Source organism: Barbus barbus, assembly GCF_936440315.1.
Source record: "Barbus barbus genome assembly, chromosome: 12".
NCBI lineage: Eukaryota > Metazoa > Chordata > Actinopteri > Cypriniformes > Cyprinidae > Barbus > Barbus barbus.
The window spans coordinates 15,123,419-15,148,404 of NC_136740.1; the positions used below are offsets into that span (position 1 = coordinate 15,123,419).

Here is a 24,986-nt window from a genome sequence, read left to right on the forward strand (position 1 = left end):
GAGGGGACAGCAAATTTACACTGTTATACAAGCTGTACACTCACTACTTTACATTGTAGCAAAGTGTTATTTCTTCAGTGTTGTCACATGAAAAGATATAATAAAATATTTACAAAAATGTGAGGGCTGTACTCACTTTTGTGAGATACTGATATATATATATATATATATATATATATATATATATATATATATATATATATATATATGTGTGTGTGTGTGTGTGTGTGTGTGTGTGTGTGTGTGTATATAGTGAGCTTGGTGACTATAATACAATTAAACATTATTCATAATTTTCCATCTAAGGTTGACGTTTATTCAAGCTTCCCCACATTATTGTTCCGTAAGCAGGACTGACATACATTAGACAGAGAGAACAAAAGAATCTGAATGGAAGAAAATCATAAATGATAGAAATAAACATGGAGACGAGTTGTTACATCATCTTTCTGAAGTTCTCGATGGCTTCCTTCACTTTTTGCAGTTCTGTTTCATTCTGCCTCAGCTGGAAAGAAAATAAAAATGTTGCACTTTTCTTCAGGACAATCAACTGCAGAAAACTGTAATTTAAGACCATTTTCTCTGACAAATTGCTTCCCATCCATCCCACTTACCTTCTCAGCATCTGCCTCCTGCACTTTAACAGGAACTTTGTCCTTGTAGTCGTTTTTGGCCATCTTTTCTTTCATCTTTTCCATCTGTTTCTCCAGCTCCCCTTTCTTTGCTGTCAGTTTGGTGACCTCCTTTTCCAAATCAATCAAACCCTGATTCGCAGAAAAGGATTTAGAAACTGGCATGTTTACTGACACAGAAAGCTCATTACACTCATTAAAATGTGACGCTGTAGGACGGGGAAATGAATTCTTGACACAATGCCAAACCAGATGATTGGGTGCTGAGAACGTGTTGATGTTATTTTTAGAGAATGAAATTTAAATTCACTTCATCTCCTCATTTATTTTATTTATTTCCTCTCCATCATGTATTTGGCAGCTGTGGTGGAATTATAACATCCAGAATAAAACTCCTTCAGGGGTATTAATGCAAGTCAAAATACCTTTGTCATGAAACAACATTCTCAAAGACTTTTACCTTCAGCATGAGGTGAACAGTGCATTTATCTGAGGCGATGGCAACCGCACAGCCTTGTGGGATAGTGCTGTCACCCCCCACCACTGGGTAAATAGCCTGAGAGTAAGACAGTGTCTGGATCTGAAGACTGTATGTCTGGACCAGAGCAGCAGTATCAGAGTCTATGCACTGCAGATAACCTGACAGAGAGATAAAACAGCCGTGAGTTACACATCTGCTAATAAAAATATGAAATAATACAAAGACTGAGGTTCTCGTATGTTAATACCATATGGTCAGGAGGTTACGTGTAAACCTCAACGTGTGTGTGATATGGGTAATATTAAGACTAGGGATGCACCAACGTTTGCCTCTTGAGATTCTGTAATGAAGCTCACGCACTACATAACTGTTGTGCTACATGTTTATATTACATTAAAATAAAAAATATATACTAAAATACCTTTTAATATATTTCAAAATAATGCATTATATTTTCTTATATATTATTATGATCATTATTTTTTATTTTATTTTTTAGAAAAAAACTTTCTATTGATCAAAGAATCTTACAAAAATGTATTGTTTTCAACAAATTGTTTTTAAATTAAACAGACAACTGTTTTCAACACTTATAAATAAGAAGAAATGTTTTAGAGCAGCAAATCAGCATATTAAAGTGATTTCTGAAGAATCATATGACATTGAAGACTGGAGTAGTTGCTGTTTTGCAATCATAGGAATAAATGATTTTTTTTTTTTTTAAATACATTAAAATAGAAATCTTTTTTTAAACTGAAATAATATTTCACAAAATTCTGCTGCATTTAAAAAAAAACTACCAACCCCAAACATTTGAACAGTAATGCACATGGCCATTGTTACAATTCTATACTATTTTGTCTTAATAAACTAAAAATACAACACTAAAAAAATAAAATAAAAATCAATAAAATATCTGTTATTCACTCGTAAAAAAACTGAATATTAGAAGACAACCAACAAATATTGTACTCATTTTTTATGACCATCCAGCATTGGATTTGGATCAGTCACATCAGATCGATACCCAATCTGTTTAAATTGGTCCATATACTAATATTGACACACGCTTCGGATCAGTGCATCCCTAGTTGAATCTAGTCAGTTTGAAAGGAGTGTGCAGTTTACTGTGTGATGTCTCACAGTCAGCACGGGTCTTGGTCAGGTTATAATCTGCCCTGAGTGATCGGATGGTTCTGACCACCGACATGACAAACTCCATCTGACGGTCGATGTCCTCGCTGTGCCAGCAGAACTACAAACAAACAAAACAACATTTACACCAGAAACCGCCACAGAATGCATTTCTTTTAGACAATGTCCTCTCTCTCTGCTCTTCTTTTCATTAAATTTTTTTTAATTATTTTAATCTAGTCACCTTCACATTCCAATACATTGCCTCAATGAATGATGAAAAATGATCCAGGAAAAAACTCTAAAAAGAGCTCATTATAGTGGGACATCAAAGACTATATCATGATTAATAAACTGTTTGTTTGTTTGTTTTTTCCATTAGGCTGGTTCTCTGTGTGATTTTGCTCTCTTCTGACCAGACAATTCTTGTTACTGTAACCAGCAAGTAGTACTTGAGATGTGTAGGTGACATCATGAACATCACTGCCTTGACTTTCTACTGACTGACTAAAGACTCAAATCCACCTGACATATCTTTGGCTGAGGTAAACCACATGGACAGCATGATGACTGCATCCTGACTTTCTTCATTAGAACAGAATAAGATTTTTACCACCTAGATACTAGAAAACACTGCCATTACCCTTGACCTTTGACCTCTGCTCACCTCTGATGCTTCTGGATAAGGTGAGACACAGATGCTGGAAGGACTGTCCTGAGCATGTCTTCTTGGCAACCGCTGGAAGAGCTCTTCCGTCACAAAAGGCATGAGGGGAGACAGGAGCCGGAGTCCCACCTCCAAACAGGTGTAGAGAGTCTGTCTGCAGATGTCCGCCTGCTTTTGTCCCTCTGAGTCTGTCCTGCTCAACACTGGCTTCACACTCTCCTACAACGGCAAAAAAACCCTGTCAAATGCAACAAATTCCACTCCAAAAATCTTATTAGATAATGTCTTATTTAGAAATGTGTGTATTAAACATACAAATGAAGAGGTCAAATGCAAATGTGTGAATTCATTACCAGATAGACATCGCAGAGCTCGTATAGCCAGAAATTGTAGATGGCAGTGGTGATTGTGGGAAAATCGTAGGACTGAAATCCACTATCACACAGCGCTACCGCTGCGCTCAGACGGGACAGAATCCAGCGGTCAGACACACTTTCACTGCCACACAGCTGAGAGACACAGAATCACATGTTCAGAAATGAACAGAGAGGGAAATCAACTGTTCACAAGTACTGAACATAGTTAGCATGTCCTGACACGTCCTCCATCCATCTATCACTTCTTCCTGTCCATCTCTCTCACCTGAGCTTTCTCCCAGGGCACAAATCCCTCTTCCAGAGTCCTCATGGCAAACTTCACTGCGTTCCACAGCTTGTTACAGAAATGCCTGTATCCCAGAATCCTGTTCACATCCAGATTAATGTCTCGGCCTGGGAGAAATAAACAAAAACGCACATAATACTTTATGTAACCACATATATTATATCTTAAACTAATCTAAAAGGAGCTTCAATGCTATATTTGTTAAGTACACTACTTTGTGTACTACAATAACATTGTGTAAACTGCTATTTGTCTAATACTGTAAGATTTTTTACCTTGACTGGTGTAAGCACACAGAGCAAATCTGAGCGCATCTGTCCCGCATTCTGGAATTCCATTGGGATAGTCAGATTTCTACAGAGCGCACACACACAGAATAGAATAGAAAAGCATTGCAGCACTTAAGAGTACAATAAGAGATTTTAAGAAATCTTAAGAAACCAGGTTATACCTGTCCCTGTTTGGCCTTCTCAATCTCCAGAGGGTCTAGATTGCTGTCTGCTAGCTGAGCATGAAGACCCTACACATACACACACACCTCAAATTCATTTTGCGCAATAACATCTTATGTAGCCACGTGGTGTTGCTGGAAGAGCTGTTCTTGTTTAGTTACCTCCAGTGAAATGCCAGTGATGACGTCCAGAGGGTCGATGACGTTACCGAGAGACTTGCTCATTTTCCTGCCATGGGTGTCCCGTACCACTGCATGCAGGTACACCTGAACAAACAGATCAGGTTTAAACCACAAGTTACGAAACACATGTTAGTCTAGCTTTGACTGCAATGACACAGCTTGATACATCTGAGAGCAAGTTAGGCAGTTTAACAGACACTCACTTTTAAATTTTGGAGCTCCAAAAATAAAATATAGATATTTAATATAAAACACACACATCAACACGCCCACCTCTTTGAATGGTAGTTTTCCGGTGAGTTTGAGGCCCATCATGACCATACGAGCCACCCAGAAGAACAGGATATCATGGCCTGTCTCTAACAGTGTGCCTGGGTAGAAGACTCTCAGATCCTCTGACTAACACACATATATTGCAAAATTACATAATCAGTAAGCCTAGGTATTGAAAATATGACATAATAGGACATATTGTCAAGATTTTGACAATATGACATAACAGCACCCAGGGACCCCAACACAAAGAAACTAGACTTTTTTTTCTCTTTGTAATATATTGCTTATGTAATCGTAATATATCATTAGAAATGTAACTATGATATTTTATGTTGTGTATCATATCTATCTATAAAATAAATATAAAATTATATATATATATATATATATATATATATATATATATATATACACACACACACATTGAAGTACAGCAATATCATATTTCATAATATCATATTTTATTTCATATTTAAAAATGTAAAATTAAATAAAAAGTACAAACAAAATGAAATAAGTAAATCTGGTATTAGGCAAGTTTTTTTTATATATCTGGTATTATAAAAGTAATAAAAAAATGTGTTAAATTTTAAATAAAAACAACAATAATTAAAATTAAATTAAAAAAATTAATTAAAATAAATCTAGTATTACAATGATCAGTTCTAGACCTAGTTCCGCACATGTAGACTGAGTTTAAACTACACATTACAGTCTTACATACTGCTTAGCGACGTGTGTGTGTGTGTGTGTGTGTGTGTATATGTGTTGTATTAATATCTGACCTCAGTGGGCCAGCCAAAGATGGAGAAGGGGAAGATCCCTGAGGAGAACCAAGTGTCCAACACATCCTCATCTGAAACACAAAGATGTTTTATTGACGCCAGGGGGTAAATAATGAAATAAACAGAACAGGAGGATAAAACGACTGCATGTGTAATGAGAGCATGTGTATGTAAGACTCGTACCCTGGCGCAGAGAGATTTTGTCTGCAGTGACATTGAAGCGTCTGGCAGCGTTTTCTCTGGCTTCCTCCTCTGATTTCCCACTGACCCAATAATGTCCGTCCACATCCTAAGCACAGACAACAACATCTTACTTCCCACCATCTGTGTGCATCCAGTGCACATACTGCATGCTGCATTTGTCTTCACTCACCTCGCCTGGTTTGACTGACGGGTCATTCACAGTCACAAAGTACGCTGGTATCCTGTGACCCCACCACAACTGTCGTGAGATGCACCAGTCCCTGAAACCCAAAAAGCGTTACCACACACAGAAAAGACTCCAGCAGAGAACAGCTGGGCTGAGATAGATGGGTCACCTGATGTTGTCCATCCAGTTGAACCAGGTTTTGAGGTGGTGGTCAGGGATGATCTTGAGTTCTCCGTTTCTGACGACATCTGCGGCCTGCTTTCCCATCTCTCTGCAGTCCACGTACCACTGAGGCTTCAGAAGAGGCTCCACAATGTCCTTAGAACGGCTGAGAAACGCACTCAAAACCTTTATACATGTTAATATAACAGCTGTTATGTCTATTCCAGGATTAGATGGCATTTCAACATAAATTATGAATAAATTTAAATACATTTTTCATCAAACTTATTTCATTGTAATTGTAATACAATGGGTTGAATTTTTATCTAGCTTTGTTGTTCATGTTGTCCACCTGTCCATGTTTGCCTCTGCATAATTGGGCTAGCTTCTATCAAGTGACAGATGAATTAGCACCAAAATACCATATTTTGTCTTGGATATGCAGACAAAAAGTGAAATGTTATATATATATATATATATATATATATATATATATATATATATATATATATATATATATATCACTATATTGCTATTTTTATTCTTATTGACCCCAAAATTTTGAACAGCAGCTTTATAAAAATAAAAAAAACCTTGTGCATAACATTTCAGTCAAAGAACTTTGTCAGGTATTTTTCCATTAAACTTTATAGTTAAAGTATAAACTAGTAACTAGCAAGATTACTGTTTTGTGGTGAAGTGTAGTTATTGCATGGTAGCTTTAACAATGTACTTTTAAAAATTGCATAATTTCTTCCTCTTTAAAAATGTATAATTTTTCTTGCATTGTTTACTTCTTTGTTATTCAACAAGGTATCACTTGCACACCTGCGGTTCACATCTAGTAATAAATACGTTTGGTTGTCACTTAAGTGTTTAAGTCATTGCTTGTAAAACACAATTGTATCATTTTATTTTTTTTAGTTGAAAAACTTTACTTTTTAAATACAATGTTGTTTATAAAGATACATAAAGATTTTCAAGTTATATAACAGTTTGTAAACATTTTCAATTATGTTTCCATTGGCAGTACTGTGTCCTATATGCCTGTCCATGACCACCTAGGAATATTAAGGAGTTGAGTGGGAGTTAGTGTCTTACCTGCAGATGGGCACCACCATGGGATTGTCTTTGACCTCCTTAAACTGGCCCAAGTCTTTCAGAGCCTGGAGCACAGCTTTCCTCGCCTCAAAGCGCTTCATTCCCTAAAACACCAGAGAAACGCAGATTATTCAGAGAACAATTAATCAGCCTACCGTTATGTTTGTGGCAAGATTAAAACACCTGGTGTGAACAGGGTAATATATATCACAGTATGTGTGTTCCTACCAGGAATGGAGGAGGAACATTGATGAGGAGGCCATTTTCATCTAGGATGTTGATGAAGGGCAGTTTGTGTCTCTCTCCCACCTCATAATCATTATGATCATGAGCAGGAGTGATCTTCACAGCACCTGAACAACGACACCATATTGTAGACTAAACACGGCCCAGAGAAAGACAATCTTACTGAAAATAACATTCTGTCCTTGAAACATTTATTACCTGTTCCAAAGTTCATATCCACAAAGTCATCAAACACAATGGGCATCTTTCTGTCACAGAATGGGTGAACAACCATCTTTCCTTTGAGATGCTGGACAGAAAAGAAGCTTTCAGTTAACTTAACTCAAACGTTTTCAGACAAACAGAGTTCTGAGAAGAAAACTTTTGTCACCTGATATCTGGAGTCATTAGGGTGGACGGCAACAGCTGTGTCTCCAAGCATCGTCTCAATACGGGTGGTGGCCACTACCACATCCTCATCTGCAGAACATTTCATTTTAAACACATCTGTATATCTCCTCGGTGCATCTAACCTCATTTCTCCTGACTCAACTCTCACCTGATCCTTCGACCTTGTACGAGAAGGACACCAGCACTCCAAACTCAACCTTCTCTTTATAACCCGGCACAGGAAGAAGAGTTCGCCCTGTCAGCTCCTTTTTATCGACCTGGAACACAAAACTCATCACGTGATGAGGGGGAAGTCGTGGCCTAATGGTTAGAGAGTCAGACTCGTAATCCAAAGGTTGCGGGTTCGAGTCTCGGGCCGGCAGGTATTGTAGGTGGGGGGCTGTGAATGTCCAGCACTCTCTCCACCCTCAATACCACAACTGAGGTGCCCTTGAGCTAAATGGCTGCCCACTGCTCCGGGTGTGTGTTCACGGTGTGTGTGTGTACACTTTGGATACTTGGCCGTATGTCACATCACGTCACACACTTAAAAAGAGACTTGGAGACTGTTAGTGAATATGACATTGCAGACAGCAGCCACTTTCCCACATAAACTTAAGCTGTTGTAAAAACTGATGGATATTGTTTTCAATTAAAGCTACAACATCTAAAAACTACACTGGCAAGCTTTTACTTGTGTGTTGGGATGGTTTAAAACTCAATTTTAGGAAAGTTTTCCAAAACAAAGCATTGTTGCTGTGTCACTTACACTGCCGTTCAATAGTTTGGGGTCTGAATGAAATTAATATTTTTATTTAGCAAGGATGCTTTAAAGCATTGGTTCACCCAAAAATAAAAATTTGCCAAAAAAACTAAACAAATGAAATCAATAATTTCCTCTCATCGGTGTCAGTCTTTGATGCGTGTTCACGAGAGCACCACGACTCATGTGTGTGAGTAGAGTACTGTCAATATTCTCTTAGCGTCATAAAATTATGGTTGAACCACTGATGTCACATGGACTATTTTAACAATGTCCTTACCACCTTTCTGGGCCTTGAACATGTCAGTTGCATTTCTGTCAGGGTCAGAAAGCTCTCAGAATTCATAAAAAATATCTTAATTTGTGTTCCAAAGATGAACAAATGTCTTACAGGTTTGGAACGACATGAGGGTAAGTAATTAATGACAGAATTTTCATTTTTGGGTGAACTGTTCCTTTAAATGGATCACAACTGACAGTAAATAAATTTATAATGCTACAAATGAATTCTATTTAAAATAAATGCTGTTTTTAAATTTGTTCATCAAAGAATCCTGAATAAAATATATAAAATAATATTTTGTTTCCACAAAAATACAGTAACACAACTCCTTAATATCCAGCTTTGCCATCACAAGAATAATATTATAACAGTAATCATATTAAATTGTAATATTATTTTACAATATTATTTTTAAACAGAATGAATGTTTTGCTGTAATTTACCACATAAATGCAGTCCTGGTGAGCATAAGAGACTTGTTTCAAATAAACTAAAAAAAAGTGGCAGTGGATGAGTTTTCCCACTCAATTAATCACAGATGGGAGAGACCAACATTGAGACGTCAAAGCCGTAGCCACAGCCATATCACCCTGCTGCCAAAGACTGGTTGCCCAATGAAGCTAAGCAGGATTGAGCCTGGTCAGTACCTGGATGGGAGACCTCCTTGGAAAACTAGGCTGCTGTTGGAAGAGGTGTTAGTGCGGCCAGCAGGGGGTGCTCACCCTGTGGTCTGTGTGGGTCCTTATGCCCCAGTATATTGACGGGGACACTATACTGTCAAAAAGCAGTCTTTCGGATGAGACGTTAAACCGAGGTCCTGACTCTGTGGTCATTAAAAATCCCATGGCACTTCTCGTAAAGAGTAGGGGTGTAACCCCGGTGTCTTGGCCAAATTGCCGCCACTGGCCCTTGTCAATCATGGCCTCCTAATAATCCCCAACCACTTGATTGGATCTATGACTCTCACTCCTCTCCACCTGTAGCTGGTTTGTGGTGAGCGCACTGGCGCCGTTGTACTGTGGCTACTGTCGCATCATCCAGGTGGATGCTGCACATTGGTGGTGGTTGAGGAGAGAGACCCCCCCCCCCCCCCCCCCCACACACACACACACACACACATGATTATAAAGCGCTTTGGGTGTACAGCAATACACAATAAATTGCAGATATGAACGTACTTCTATGTCAGAGATGGCAGAGTTGAGGGTGCAGGACCAGTTGACGAGTCTCTTGCTCCTGTAGATCACACCCTCCTCATGCATACGTATAAAAGCCTCCTGGACCGCAAACGATAGTTTCTGCAAGCAGACCATATTACACATGTTCACATCATCAAATAATGACACTTTAATGCTAAGTAGCGCAAAGCTGGTTAACAACAGTCAGACTTTCCAGATGTCATTTAACATGTTTTATTAAAGTGTATACCAAGGCATGTTTGTCTTTTGAGCATTGTACTCACATCATCCATGGTAAAACAAGCTCTGTCCCAGTCCAGAGAAGAACCCAGCTTCTTCAGCTGGTGATAGATGCGATCTCCCTTTCTGTTCGACACCGAAAGATAGAGAAATTTGTTCATATAATTGGAGCTAAATGAATTATTTATAGATCTAATGGAATTATCCATCTCCATTCCAGAAATCTCCTCAACCTCTCACACTCACTCGTTCTTCCACCCCCAGACCTCCTGGATGAAGTTCTCTCTCCCGAGATCGTGTCTGGTCATCTTTCGCTCTCTCATCAGTTTCTTCTCCACCACCACCTGTGTGGCAATACCAGCGTGATCACAGCCGGGATTCCACAGTGTGGTCTCTCCTCTCATCCTGTGCCTGCATCATAACACCAAAGCAATCCCATTCCACACATCATCACTTTTGATGCATGATGTCCTAACTCACTCCTCAACTGTAATTTATGATATTGGGCTTATGTTATATTAACAATAATATGCCTGTCTATTTTTTTTAATTACTGGGAAACAAAGTTAATATTATGGCTTATAAATAATATTTATAACAATTACGTTAATTATATATAACAATTATGACTGGTTACCATCTTGTCAGGCAATCCTGAATAGCATTGGTCAAGGCGTGACCAAGGTGGAGGGATCCGGTTACATTAGGTGGAGGAATACACATCATGAACACTCCACGTGGGTTTGGCTCACTCACATTCTTCCTCTGGAAGCAGAAATATAATTAAAAAATGGACACTAGTACCATTCAAAAGTTTGGGTTCGGTAGGATTTTTTAAAACGTTTTTAAAATAATATTTTTTTTTGCCCACCAAAGGCTGTTTATTTTCTTGAATACATTAATATTGTGCAATATTATTACTATTCAATAGAAGAGTTTTTTTTATTTGAAAATATTTTCAAATGCAATTTATTCATGTGATTGCAAAGTTTTTATTTTTTTTACTTCAGTGTCACATTACCCTTTAGAAATCCTTCTAATATGCGGATTCTTTCTTATTATTATTAATGTTAAAAACAGTTTTGCTTCTTAATATTTTTGTGGAAACCATGTAAGAAAGGAAACAAAACTAATGACTTTATTCAACAATTTGTCTCCTCCTCATCAGCCTATAGCGCCATTTCGGAGAGCATTACATACGTAAACAATGTATTCTGTTCTGTGTCAGCAGCACCATATGCGGATACGCTGTTTACGTTGTTTCCGCTTTGATCTGCGGACATACATTGCATATCTTGTTTACGTACGTGATACTCTCCAAAATGGCGCTATAGCTGATGAGGAGGAGACAAATTGTTGAATAAAGTCATTAGTTTTGTTTTTTTTTTGCGCACAAAATGTATTCTCATAGCTTCGTAAAATTACGGTTGAACCACTGATGTCACATGGATTATTTAACTATCTCCTTGCTACGTTTCTGAGCCTTGATCATGTTAGGATCCTTGCTGTCTATGTGAGGGTCAGAGAGCTCTCGGAATGCATCAAAAACATCTTAATTTGTGTTACAAAGATGAACGGAGGTCTTATGGGTTTGGAACGACATGAGGGTGAGTAATTAATGACAGAATTTTCATTTTTGGGTGAACTATCCCTTTAATCTTTCCTTGCTGAATAAAAATACTAGTTTCTTTTATCACTTTTACTGACCCCAAACGTTTGAATGATAGTGTACCTACAGTGTCTCAGGATGAACCAAAATACTTTTGATTATTTCTATGTCATACCCCATATTCAGGCTTGAAGAAACCCTGTTTCTCCCACCAGGAGTACCAGGCCGCTTCCACATACTGAGGACTGTAAGAATCAGGCAGAGGACTCAAGACATCTGAAACACATGAAGTGAGACACTTAAGACGTTACATGACATATTTGAAAAATACATTACTGCTAATGGAAGCAAAATCACACCTTTTTTCTCTCCAGGTGGCGTGGGGATGTTGTAGGTGATCACACCCAATTCCTTTTTCTCAGGTTTGGCCTTTTTCTGTTGGAGGGAAAAGAATATGGCAAGTTCAGCTGCCTGTCTATCTCTGTTTGTGTCAGTGTTATTAAGAGAATAAGATGCTGAGATCATCACTCTACATCAGTCTGAGGCTGCATCTTCTTCTTCTCTTCCATCTCTTTCTTCTGTTGAAACTTTTCCATCTTTTCTCGCTTCTTGGCTTCTTTCTTCAGCTGAGCCTCTGTTTTAGGAGGACCTGAGAATAACAAGGAAAACGATACAAACAAATCAATCAGATAACTACTAAAAGCCATTCAGACTGATAAAATAAAATCTATCTGAAGTTACAGGAATATATCAGCTGATGATTTAATCTACTAGTTTATAACAAAACACAAAACACTGTTCCTAAATACCATTCTTCAAATCACACACATCCTTACCGTTAGCAGGTGTGCCGTCTGGTGTAGCCGCTTCAGAAGCAGCAGTTGCTGTGGCATTGACAGCAGCACTAGGTTTGGGTGTCACAGGCACCATTTTCTCACACAGTGAGATTTTACCCAACACCTTCAGGAACTGTGGCTGGTTCACACAGGTATTATACCATCTTGTCACATTCACCAATGACTTCCTGTCTGCAGGCTCCAATGCCTTCAAAGGAAACAAACATACTAATAATCAGGAATCAATCACTTTTGACAACAATTACAACAAATTAAATATAAATGTAATACCTGTATAATTATACTAAAAATCATTTTCATGAATTGAAATAAAGATAAAATACAATAAATATTACACAAAAAAATCTTACATTTAAAAGCTTTAGAACATTAGAAATGTCAGTAGCCCCTCACTGCAGAACAAAGATCCAGGGGTTGGGGTTGGATCCACATCTAGGGGGTGGAGATTGGTAGGTTTAGGGATGGAGATGGGTAGGTTTAGGGGTGGGGATGGGATGGGATGGGTGGGTTTAGGGATCAGAGGGTAGAGACGGGTAGGTTCAGGTATATGTAAGGTGGGAGGAGTTGGATCTAGATCCAACCACGCCCCCTGGATCTTGTGTTCTGCAGTGAGGACCATCTCAGAAATGTTGGCCTTGGCATCTTACTGTAATAAGTTTACATTGAAGTAGTTAAAATGCAAAAAAAAACAAAAAACCTAAACAAATATATATAAACAAATCTATATATAGAAATCTACATAACAAATTAACTAAAACTGGTTTTTAAAAACCTTTTTCAAAATATTAATAAACTATGAGGGTATTTAAAATAATAATAAAATAACACTAATCGGGGGTGCGTTTCCTGTCTGACTTTCTTCTATTAAGCGAAAAAATGAAAAATGTCTAGGTGTGTTTTGCCCATACAATGAAAGTCAATGGTATGCAACATTGCTTCCAGTACTTTGTTCCACAGAAGAAAGAAATACATACAGGTTTAGAATGACATGAAATACGATGGTGAGCAAATGATGACAGATCTAAAATATTTTTAATAATACAAGCTGTTATAATAAAAGAGTTAAAGTGGTCAAGCATACAGATGTGTACTCACATATTTAAATGGCAGGAGTGCTGCCACAGCAACAGCTATATCCGCCAAAGTCACACCCTCTCCTACGAGGAACGTCCGCGGTGCTAGAGTCTCATCTAGAGCTTTGAGAACACGCAGCAGCTCTGCTTTAGAACTGTGCTGGAGCTAAATGAAAGATCAATTGATATTACATCAAAAGTAATGATAAAAAATAGTGCACTTTTTTTTATTATTATTTAACGAAATATAAAGGTCTAAAAATGAGGTGCTGTGTCCTTGGAATGTGTTTTTTGCTGGCTATCAATCAACACATGACACACACTCTGATAATCAGGTGATGATGTATTCTGATCATATATGGGCCTATACAGACAAATACATACCTTCTTATCAACCCCCATGATCCCCAGCAGAGGGAATGTCACAGCACAGGCCACCGGCATCAGCTCGTTCTCAGCAAAGCTCAGCCATTGCCAAACCTGACTCTCCTGCCTCTTATCTCTGCCTGTCCGGTTGCCCGCTGCTGCCAGGTACCAGCTCACAGCATTAGCACCGCTGAGCACGGTGCCCCCCGAACCCGCTGAGACCAGTGCAGGATGAGATCTGGCCACCTCAGCCGGAGGGTCCTCATGGACGATTCGTGGAGGAGATGGACAGAATTCAGCAGCAATCAAGGGCAACAAACTCCTGAAGTCATCAGGGTGGGAAGAGATGTATAGAGTGTCCATCTGACAGAGAGATATAAGAGCCATGTCAATTAATAATTCCTTTTTTTCCGGAAAATAAGTGAATATTTGTAAATCTCGCTTAAATCAAATTTAAAATTGTATTTAATTTCTAGTTTTGCGTACGTCTCCAAGACTGTTATATCAATAACATTCCAACACAAAGCTTTAATACGGAAATGAAAGCAAAAATATTAGAATGTCAATATTCTTTGTCAATTAACAAAACCCTTAGGATATTACTATTTATAACTATTGCATATCACACTTTTTACTTTTAAATATATTTAATTTTGTGATCTATGCAAATGGCAAATAAACTATACTTCACTATACTCTGTAAAATCATAAAAAGATTCCCTTAAGTAATCGCAATAAACCCTTTTACTCAGTAATCTTTTTATGTTTATATTATAATGTAATGCTGCCATAATAACATGAGTATATTGACGTAAATATAGACCGGCTAATTGGCTAAACGCATGATCTATTTATTTCAACAGAGCTATGACTCCAAAAGTCAAGAAATTACAAATGAGACACACACACTTTCGGTTGTATCGATCAGCATAAATTCGGCGGTATCTGTATCTGTTAAAGCCTTGTTGAATATCATTAGTAACTCACCTGTAGGCAGCAGTGGGGAAACGAGCATGCAGAGGATCCAATGCTTCAGAAATGCTGCCGTAAAGTGATGTAACCGGTCGTAAAGCGCATCCGTCTGACGCAATAAATGTGTAATAGGCTACAGTGTCCGATAGAGGCGCTATGAGCTACAATTACACTCAACGGTATGATGGAAGCCACTGGAAATAAGAACTGATGGGCAATGTACAAATTAAAGAACGGAAAGATTGCTTATTATTCCCTCTGAGGAAAAAAAAAGAAGTAGCAGCCTAAGCTGTTGCCAGTAAAGAACATTATTTGTTATTTTGAATATAGAGATAAAAGTATCGGAGCAAATGTGTTATTCACAAATTTCATCTCATAAGCCTTTTTGTGACGATCTTGTCTTTTTAAATCAGGGCTTTTTAAACTAAGGACCGCAAAGGAGTGCGAGGGGGGCGTAGAGAAGTTTAGAGAAAATAAATTAAAAACATATAAATACAAATAGGATTAAATAATATTAAAATAGGATTGATAAATGAGTAAATAATCAAATAAATAAAAATAGGTTAAAATAAGTAGATAACTCATTAAGTATGCACCTAAGCAAATTAATACATCTAACAATAATGTAGGCTATGAGTAGAGAAAAAAATTATGAAACTATTATATAGGGTATTAAATATTTTCCAAGTAATATAATATTAATTTCACAGCAATTGGGTCTTTATAAAATAATTTTTTATAGGTACCTTTTACATTTTAGGATGGGAGTCTCTTACACAAGGATGATCATATTTGGAGATCTATGAAAACTCCTCACAAGACAAATATGGCTATATTTAAATATTATGAACCTGTATATGTCCTTTTTTGTTTTCAGTCACTTAAAGGTTTTGCTTTACAATCATAGTTTATTCACATAAATTCCTGGTCATAATAAAAGACTAGGTACAGCCAAGTGCTGCTCTAATAATAAGTGCCGGTACATATAAAAAACATTCTTTGCCGTTTATGGTCTTATTCAGTAGTTTTACATTGATTACCTTGAAAAAGGTCTTGTGCTATAGATTAGACTATAAATGACAGACAGCATGACTCACAGAGAAGAGGTTTTATTGCAGCATATAAACCATGACACACAAGGTCTTTATATGTCAGATGAAATGACCAACAGTTCACAACAATTACATCATCTTTCTGACACTTAACAAACATTTCTCAGCACCTGGAAAGAGTTACAAATCACCCTGCACCTTCCTTTTTCGAAACATTAGGAGGTTTATGTAGGTATTTTAAGGCAGAATGTAAAACAGAGGTTTTATGATTCATAACCACATGCCATATTGTTAATATTCAGTGTGCAGCCTGACACAGAGCGCAACTGTCAGGGTCCGGAAGTAAAAATCCCATTCAGTTTCTCCATAGGGGAATTGATTTTTAACAGTAACTTATAAATCATTAAAAACAGACCTACTGTGAGCTACAAGATTGGTAATCAATGGTATTATGCTTTTGCTGAAGCCTTCAATCTGCATTATTTCTACTTAATTTTTAAATGCTCAATTCCAACATCAATTTCAAACATTATGATTCTGCAGAAAAATCTCCATAAGTTGGAGAATTGAAACAACAAATTGCACCAACTTTTTAGCAGCTGTCCACCTCCATGAAACACTGCGAATGACATAATTTGGAAATATATCACATAAAATATATGTTAAGTGCACAGTCCTGCACCTTTTCAAATACTGTGTTTCTTTAAATCAAAGTTTGTAATGTTATGATTCACCTACAATTGTAGATAGTTGACTTGATTCATGGCTTATAACTCCTTAATAAAGACTTCTCTATGGGAAAAATAAATAGGAAAAATACTTCCGGAATCAAGGCCGCTGAAAAAGTGGACAGGCAATTTGTGTTGTAATATGCAAATAAGGTATCTAACACAGACATATACACATTTAAGTCTATTCACCGACCACTTCAGATTTCAGCAAGTCAGGTGTTTGCCATTCAGATGATTCCCCTGAGCTCCCTCCAAAAGTTTCCTGGACATTCGATAGTGTATTGTCCACTGCTCCGTATATGATGGATGCTACAATGTTAAGCATGTGGCCCACCCCCTTTCCACTTCTCCAGGTAAGTTTGCCAACCCCACTTCCCACTGTTGAAACCTGGTGGCCCATTTCTGAGGATACGACACATAGGTAATCTACCATCTGATCCAAAACTGACCCGAGAATCATCCTGATAATCCTAAAACCATTCCCCATTGTTCCCGTCATGATTCCCAAGGCATCCAAAGCCAGAGTGCCTGTCCCTATGAATCCTTCCTGGAAAGCCACAAACAGGCTTTCGGCTAACGGACTGAGGCAGGCGTAAGTCGTGCACACGCTTGTTTCTCCTGTTTGGTACAGGGTGTTCAAGATGCATGAAATGCCAGAATACACTCCTGAAACCAAGTTGTTGACCAAAGTGCAGCTGTCACAAGGCACAGACGCCAGAACAGCCAGATCTTCTTGAAGAATGTAGGTTAGCTGGAAGGGAAGGTTAGTGACTCTGTTTACGATTGGCGAGAAAGGGGCATAAAGAAGATAGATGGTGGAAGACAAAACTTTGAGGAGGACAGACTCTGAGCTCTCTGTCTCATTGGTGCTCTCTTGAATCTCCATGTCTGAGCTCAAAGATGTGTAGCTTCGGGCTTCACCATTAACATGCTCCGAAGTCACTTCCTCTGTTCCTGATTCTGATGTTTCTGTTTCCTGAGAGTTGTGTTCACCAGTGTGCTCTTCACTTCGCACATCAGAGTTGGGTGTTTTGATGCCATTCAGTTGCTTTTTCAAGAGAGATGCAAGTTCCTCTTCGTTCTGATGTCCTACTTCACCACAACCTCCTGAAAACAGGTCTGGAACTCCTATTAGCTCCTCCAAAGCCTTAATGCTGAGCACCTTCACATCCCCCTCCTTCACTAGCCCAACACTGAAACTACCATCTCCATCTGATGCAGCACAACACACTGCTGACCACAACAGTTTCCCACTGCACTCATTTAAACCACCTAAACCAATCTGCATGTAAATTTCTCTGCTTGCCTTTGAACACCTTGGTATGATGGAGCTCCGAACAAACTCTGCTGTCAAAGCATCCCATTTAAAGAGAGGGTAGTTGTGATGGGGTGATGGGGTCTCATTGGTGGTTCCTCTGTAAAGAGCTGGGATAGCCACAGGGGAATCATCATTGATCTCTTCTTTGGCATCCTGCTGATGGGTTAAAAAAGACAGGTACACTTACTTACTTGTTTAATTGCAAACGTATACATTAAAATGCATTTCTCCATGATACAAATGGACAAAAATGTAAAATCTTGTTTAAGGATTGTTCACCCAAAAATTAAAATTCTGACATTACTCATAGCACCCACCTTCATGTCATTCCAAACCTACATGACTTTTTCTGCAGAATGTAAAATAATATATTTTAAAGAATGTTGGGGTCCAAACAACATTGGACCCCACCGAGCTTCACTATATGAAAAAAAAAAAAAAAAAAAACTGACTTTATTTCAAATATTTTTAAAATATCTAATGACAGAATGTTCCCTTTACACAAAGAATTTGAAATTGTGCATTTTGTGGCTCATAGAGAGGAATGAGATCTTTGTTTTGAGGTGTGACTGAATGAAACAACCTGTTCTGAGTCCGTTTCATGAACAGCCTTGCTAATTAATTGCAGTCAGATAGTCTTAATGGGTTAGTCTGCATTCGGGATAACAACAATCTATCAGTCAATTGCACTTGTCTGTAAGACTGAGCATAATAAAAAATTCAAAATCCTAAAAAGGTTCTTAAAAATGTACTCAATATGCTAGATTCTGGGGAGCTGCACCACATGAGGGGTGGGATTATGGGATAATGTACTAATTAAAAACATGCTTAGGTATATCTAAATTAGTGCCAGTGAGCGAACTGCATTTTTAATTTTTGAATAAATTAATAGAAATGACAAAAATAAGAATCATGTTGTTTATCCTACTAACAATGATCCATGAAATGGTAAGATTTTTCTCTTCCACTTGACTTGACAGCCTTGTACATTTGCATGTCAGCAGAAACTGTACTGAATGTCGTTTACCAAGACCACCTCTGTGGTCAAAATTTCAGACATCTATAACCTGTATTAAAACTCATTTAGTACTATAGCTTTACCTGTAAGATAATAACAACCAACACTTCATCACAACAATGCATATTTAGTTAATCTATATATGCTCAAATCTTCCTCTGAAGTCTATACAAGCTCCAAGACAGTGACTGAAAAACACTGTGTCTCACCGTGCTCTGCTCTCCTCTGCCCCATCCATTTTTCAAGCCGAGGTGAAGGGCTGTATAGACAGTGGTTTGGCAGTTGGCATTATAGAGCGATGCAAAAGGCCGTCCGGTCAGATGTCTGTGACACCTCTGCTCCAAACCCAGCCCAGACAGTGAGTGTGGAGGTGTTCCTCTGAAAAAACACTCTTGACACTGGAGGAACCCTGGATCAAGATCCGTGTGTGTACTTGCCCGGACTACACCACCATTAAAAAGCACTGCAGAGATGAACACAGCAAGTCTGGGCAGAGCAAACAGCATGGCCGAACCCCTCAGTACAACGAAGCAGAGACTGCAGCTAACAGTGCTGAACTAGCAGCTACACAAAACAAGCTCCTGCTACAGTCTCTCTCTCTCTCTCGCTCTCTTCGGCTATGCAGAATGAGCCTGGGCACAATCTCACATTCTTCATCCCTCCCCCTTTCACTCTCTCTTTCATCCATCCCTCCCTTTCTAAATCACACTTTCTGACAACACCTCGTCTTAGTATTGCTATAATGCCCACAAACCAGTACACACACCTCTCACACGCCTTAATGAATACCTGTGTGTCAGCATTCCCCAGCATCAACACTACAGCATGCCATTTTTGCAGCTAAAGTAATTTTTATGGCCAAAAGAACATTTTGGCATCATCTACATGAAAAATGTCCAGTCATAAACTTGGAATCAGAGGTGGTGCATGAAAACAGGTGCTGGTGTATTGACTCAAACACTACTCAACAAAGTACAGATAGAAACACAACAGACCATTTTAAATATTTAATTAAAAAATAACAGAAAACATTAAAAATACATTAAACGAGAATGATTTTGAAAAATGTTTTGCTTGCAGTTTCTGTTGGTACCTGTGTGAAGAAAGAAAGAGGTTTTAATTGCATTAATTTTATATATTTTATTACAGACATAAATAATCATGGTAATAAACTGTTAGAGGTACTGTCGTGTCTAGTTCATGTTCAGCTGAGGTGTGTGTGTGTGTGTGTGTGTGTGTGTGTGTGTTTTATAATCCCACAGCAACTTGCCTGGACTAGTGTTGATGTGCTCCTGGGTAAAATGGGTGTGGCTCTCTCAATCTCAGGGTGTTTTTCTCTCTTTGTTCTGCTCACTCACTCTCTTCCCCCACCTTCTTATTGTCTAAATGCTGTTGCGCAACTATACATTTATGACACATTTACAGGGAATACATTGCAGCTCAGCAGTCTTTAAAGAATAAGCCTATCCAGTATCTACGAGTCAGTAGTTTTTTATAATCTGTTATACAACTAAATGCCAGCTAGTTAATGCCAGCACAGATCTAATTTTCTTAATGACAAATCACAAAATCCTTTTTACTTGGTCAATCTCCAATTTCCCACACAGGATAAATGGAGTACCTACCTATCTGGAAGAGTCTGAATGATCTAATATGTTATGTAAGGTGTGCACAACAGGTTCACAAAACAGGGCTCAACAATAACAATTATTTTTGGTTGTCCTGCCAACACTTTTACCAGCCCCACCACAAATAAAATGATCAATTATTATACTTAGCAATGTATTTTTATATTTGCTAGAAAGAAAATTGTATTTTTATTAAATGGTAAGTTTTCTTTTACATTTTTTCAGCTATTTTTTTTTATTTTCAAAAGGAAACTATTATTATAACTCCATAAATGCATCAACACACTTTTGCTAGAGAGGAATAAAGCAAAACATCTGTAGTTTTCAAGTCATTCTTACCAAAACTTTTAAGCCATTTTTGCCATTTAACAAAGCCACATATACACTACTGTTCAAAAGTTTAGGGTAAGATTGTTTTATTTATTTTTTTAAATTGAGCAAGAATGTATTTTACATTGTTACAAAATACTTCTATTTCAAATCAATTTTCTTTTGAACTTGTACATTAAAATCCTGAAAAAAAAATCTATCGTAGTTTCCACAAAAATATCAACCAGCACAATTGTTTTCAACATTGGCAATAATAAAAAATCGTTTTTTGAGCACCAAATCAGCATATTAGAAGGATTTTTGAAGGATCATGTGACACTTAAGACTGGAGTAATGGCTGCTGAAAATTCAGCTTTGCATCACAGAAATAAATTACATTTTAAAATATATTAAAATAAAAAAGTTATTTTACTATTCAACAGAATTTCTGTTTTACTGTATCTTTGAATAAAATAAATGCAGCTTTGGTGAGCGCAAGATAATTTTTTTCAAAAACTTTTGACTAGTAGTGTATGTTAGCTAGCTAGATAACATTATCTTGCCAATCTTATTGTTGAGCCCTAGAAAAGCATCTTGTGTGTATTTTGAATTAAATGAAAGCTCCTGTTAAATGCTCACAGAGGCCTGTATTTGTCTATTACCTTCACTCATTGGGTATGTCAATAACCAGCTCTGCCTCATCACCCTCTCCTCTCTCCTCCTCTCCGCGGTCACTCTCTCCTTCACTCTCTCCCTCCTCCTCGGCTGCATCCTCACTCAGCATCTGCTGTGGTACCCAGCTGAACGGCCCACTCGCACCCCCAGCTGCACCACTGCCTGCAGGGTAACTGGACGTGAGTGGGCCAACCACCTGAATAAGAGGGAGAAGCAGAGAAATGTCTGTTAGACTACATTTCAGAAACATGTGTAACTAAAATGTATGAAGAGAGCTGTGTTACTGTAACTGTAAGATTATTACAAGACATGACACACAATGTAGGAATAAAGGCCACATGAATCTAGGCCATTGTGTTTTCAGGGTCAACCTCTCTGTCCCTCTCTCACCTTCCCTGAACCGTCTTTCCTGTGTTTGGCCAGTTTTGTTTTTCTCTCTTTCTTCACTCGCTCAGCAGAGGGAGCCAAATACTCAGGAGGGAAGGGTAACTGCTCACCCAGAATCACACACGGCCACCAAAGAGTAACAGTCATTCCCACACACACACACACACACAGAGAGTGATGTGAAGTCCATATAAACCAGGTGAGGTGATACAAAGACAAAAAGAGAGAAAATGAATAAAATGACAAATTAACAGGTGACAAAAACAATGTGAGTAACTGAACATGAGTGCAGTATGAGACGTATGGAGCACACATGGAGGTGTGATGTACTCACAGTGTTGAGATACTGTGTCGGAGCAGAGGACTGGAGAGGAACCGCACCAGAGCGGGACAGGAGTGAGAGATGAGGAGATGAGGACGACGTGATGGGAGGAACTCCAGGACTCCTCCTTCTAAAAAACAAATAAATAGATTTATTGAAGACACAGAGCCATACAAATTAAAATACAAAGCACATTTTCTTGGAAAAAAAGCAAAACAGAAGTGTTGCCACACCTGTCTCAAATGTAATTTAATTTAGCCACAAGCAATATTTCAAACAAATTTGTTATTTTAGTTGAGTATGTATCTTTTTTTTCTGAAGTGAATTAATATTTTGTATTCATAATTTATTTAAAGCTATTCAGAACTGCATTATCTGTCACTGCCTATGAGTTACTATGTTCTATGAAATCTTGTGGATATACAATTTTTTCCTATCTAAAATCTTTTCCAAGCAGATGGTTATTTCTTTTAAGCAGCATATAACTGGCAAATTTTAAATTTTTAAGCTCAAAGGGTGATTGAGAGGTAAATTGACAGAGTATTACACATTAGCATTTGCACTACAAAAATAATGCACTCTTATGTAATTCTGACTATGGCAAAATTCAAAAAACACACAAACCATTAAAAGTCTCTGTACTAGGTCGGTAAGATTTATTTTTAATGTTTCTTTTTAAATAAAGACATCTCTTATGCTCACCCAGGCTGCATTTATTTGATCAAAAACAAAGTAAATACAGTAGTATTGTAAAATATTATTACAATTTCAAAGAAATGTTTTCCATTTAAATGTATTTTAAAATTCTAAGTAATCCTGTGATGGCTCCAGTCCAGTCTTCAGTGTCACATGAGCCAGAAATCATTCTAATATACTGATTTAGTGCTCAAGAAAATCTGTCAAATCCACTTGTTGCAAACTCACTTCTTCCCAGTTTCCCTGTCTCTCTCTCTGGCTCCTTCTCCATCACTGTCTGAGGAAACTGTTGCATCAGAATCTGAAAACAAAAACACTCTTAGCAGAGATTCCTTGAAGTTTGCAGACGATTATTTTCATTAGAGACCTACCGGAAGACTCTTCATCCACCCTTTCATACTGCAACAGTCTGTCCAACAGAAAACTGACACAAACTAACGTGTTTAATTATGTGCTTGTGGGTCAAGCAGGAGGAAAGCATTTGATAACAAGACTACAGGTTCTACCTTTTGTCTCTAGAAACTTTTAATAGTTTCCTCTGAGCTCTTCTCAGCTCCTCCTGAAAACACTCTTGCTCCTGAACAGAAAATGAAGCCAGAGGGTTAACAACAGTCTGAAATGATAAATAAAATAAAAAATTACATTGAAAGACAGATACTCACATATACCAGAAACTTTAATTTGCGTTTTAGATTTTTGTATTTTCTCTTGTAATCTATCTCTACTTCAGCTTGCCCGTTCATTTCTATTACTTAAACGAATATTTACGTTCGTTTTAAAATGGTTTTGCTAGTTTATATGGGTTCGCGATCGAAACTGTACTGTTGTCCTCCAAATGTTAATGTAAAAGTAAATAGTCCAGAAAGATCTAAGACACTCAAACAGATTTAAGAAAGTACTGCTGCGCTACTAGCCATGCTAAAGCTACATATTCAGCAAGCTAAAGAATTAACAAAGTATGTAACTGTTATTTGTCGAGTAAGTTATAGCAAACAAGTTACAATCCACAAATTAGAAAATGACAATGTAATAATATATAATATGTCAAAAAACAACTACAGGACATTTAACGATGGCAATAAACACATAATCTCACGCATGTCATGTACAGTGCAGAACCGCGACGTGCTCTTTGTTTACTTCCGCTTTCTATGTCATACGCACAGGAAATGGATTTTGGAGCCATTAGTCAATCTTCAACTAAAAATGTATTTCTAAACAAATACTGATTTCAGAGTTCAAAGTATTGCGTGAATATCCTTGAGTTGTTTTGTTTTTTCTCGATCATCCATTAGAGCACATCCCAACAGTATAAAAATAACAACAAAATATAAAGTTAAGTTCAATTCACATGAACAATAAATGTATTAAAATGAATTATATACACGTGAATTTTTTTTACTAAAATGTAATTATTTCGCTGCTAAATCAGGGGGTCGGTGTCCACTAGAGGGCCTGAATAACCTTCACATCACATTTCCTTTTTATTTGTACCCCCAATACTGTTGATTTTATTGGAGAACACATAGTTAATTTATTACTTGTTTAAACAATTATAAATATTTATAAATACTGATAAATTACTGACACTTCTACTTTCTTTTAGCCCAGTAAAAAATGTTTGACAACAAACATTGCGGTAGAATTACCAGCGAACATATATCCCCCTAGGCCTCAAAGAATAAAAAGAGAGAAATAGAGACACTACCCAATATCATTAAGTTCTAAAATAGCTTGTGTAATTCGACCATTCTGAAGTGTCTTAAACGTGTATTGTATGTGACCGTGCTTTAAAAATGATTGCACTCTGCCTTTTACTGAGTCTGCATCTCAGCAGTCAGACACTCAGGACAGGTCCATGAATAATACATTGCCTTGGCTGAGCAGTTTTCACAGAGAGAGAGAGAGAGAGAGAGAGAGAGAGAGAGAGAGAGAGAGAGAGGTGACGTATTCCACAAAGGATTTTTCTTGTCATACAACTCTGCCCTC

At 37.7% G+C, this 24,986-nt stretch overlaps 3 protein-coding genes across 5 annotated transcripts; all 3 read right to left on the reverse strand.

Annotated features, from left to right (window-relative positions):
- Positions 1 to 288: 288 nt before the first annotated feature.
- LOC306878071 (valine--tRNA ligase-like) lies at positions 289 to 14,947 on the reverse strand. Of its 2 annotated transcripts, none has more exons than XM_079430167.1 (31): positions 14,877 to 14,947; positions 13,908 to 14,252; positions 13,546 to 13,689; positions 12,430 to 12,637; positions 12,127 to 12,242; positions 11,953 to 12,028; positions 11,769 to 11,869; positions 10,622 to 10,749; positions 10,231 to 10,395; positions 10,029 to 10,110; positions 9,745 to 9,864; positions 7,690 to 7,798; positions 7,522 to 7,610; positions 7,350 to 7,440; positions 7,134 to 7,258; positions 6,906 to 7,009; positions 5,812 to 5,970; positions 5,646 to 5,736; positions 5,456 to 5,561; positions 5,273 to 5,343; positions 4,485 to 4,610; positions 4,191 to 4,295; positions 4,029 to 4,097; positions 3,853 to 3,931; positions 3,557 to 3,684; positions 3,268 to 3,423; positions 2,915 to 3,133; positions 2,257 to 2,368; positions 1,093 to 1,271; positions 615 to 764; positions 289 to 505 (listed from the first exon to the last, which is right to left on the reverse strand). In XM_079430167.1, exons 2-31 carry the CDS (start codon positions 14,250 to 14,252, stop codon positions 437 to 439), a joined length of 3,822 nt encoding a protein of 1,273 aa, XP_079286293.1. In that variant the 5' UTR covers positions 14,877 to 14,947; the 3' UTR covers positions 289 to 436. The 2 variants fall into 2 exon arrangements, with proteins under 2 accessions (XP_079286293.1, XP_079286294.1); XM_079430168.1 differs by having other exon boundaries at positions 14,799 to 14,880.
- Positions 14,948 to 15,955: 1,008 nt separating this feature from the next.
- Positions 15,956 to 20,369, reverse strand: LOC306878072 (uncharacterized protein). Its single transcript, XM_079430169.1, has 3 exons — positions 20,251 to 20,369; positions 19,190 to 20,073; positions 15,956 to 18,118 (listed from the first exon to the last, which is right to left on the reverse strand). Exons 2-3 carry the CDS (start codon positions 19,484 to 19,486, stop codon positions 16,826 to 16,828), a joined length of 1,590 nt encoding a protein of 529 aa, XP_079286295.1. The 5' UTR covers positions 19,487 to 20,073; positions 20,251 to 20,369; the 3' UTR covers positions 15,956 to 16,825.
- On the reverse strand, positions 19,903 to 24,427 carry LOC306878074 (INO80 complex subunit E-like). Of its 2 annotated transcripts, XR_013784912.1 has the most exons (9): positions 23,660 to 24,150; positions 23,504 to 23,574; positions 23,369 to 23,421; positions 23,226 to 23,298; positions 22,314 to 22,431; positions 21,983 to 22,081; positions 21,580 to 21,788; positions 20,251 to 20,380; positions 19,903 to 20,073 (listed from the first exon to the last, which is right to left on the reverse strand). XR_013784912.1 is itself a non-coding variant. In XM_079430171.1 (8 exons), exons 1-7 carry the CDS (start codon positions 23,738 to 23,740, stop codon positions 21,582 to 21,584), a joined length of 702 nt encoding a protein of 233 aa, XP_079286297.1. In that variant the 5' UTR covers positions 23,741 to 24,427; the 3' UTR covers positions 19,903 to 20,073; positions 21,580 to 21,581. The 2 variants fall into 2 exon arrangements, 1 of the variants encoding a protein (XP_079286297.1); XM_079430171.1 differs by lacking the exon at positions 20,251 to 20,380 and having other exon boundaries at positions 23,660 to 24,427.
- Positions 24,428 to 24,986: the final 559 nt, after the last annotated feature.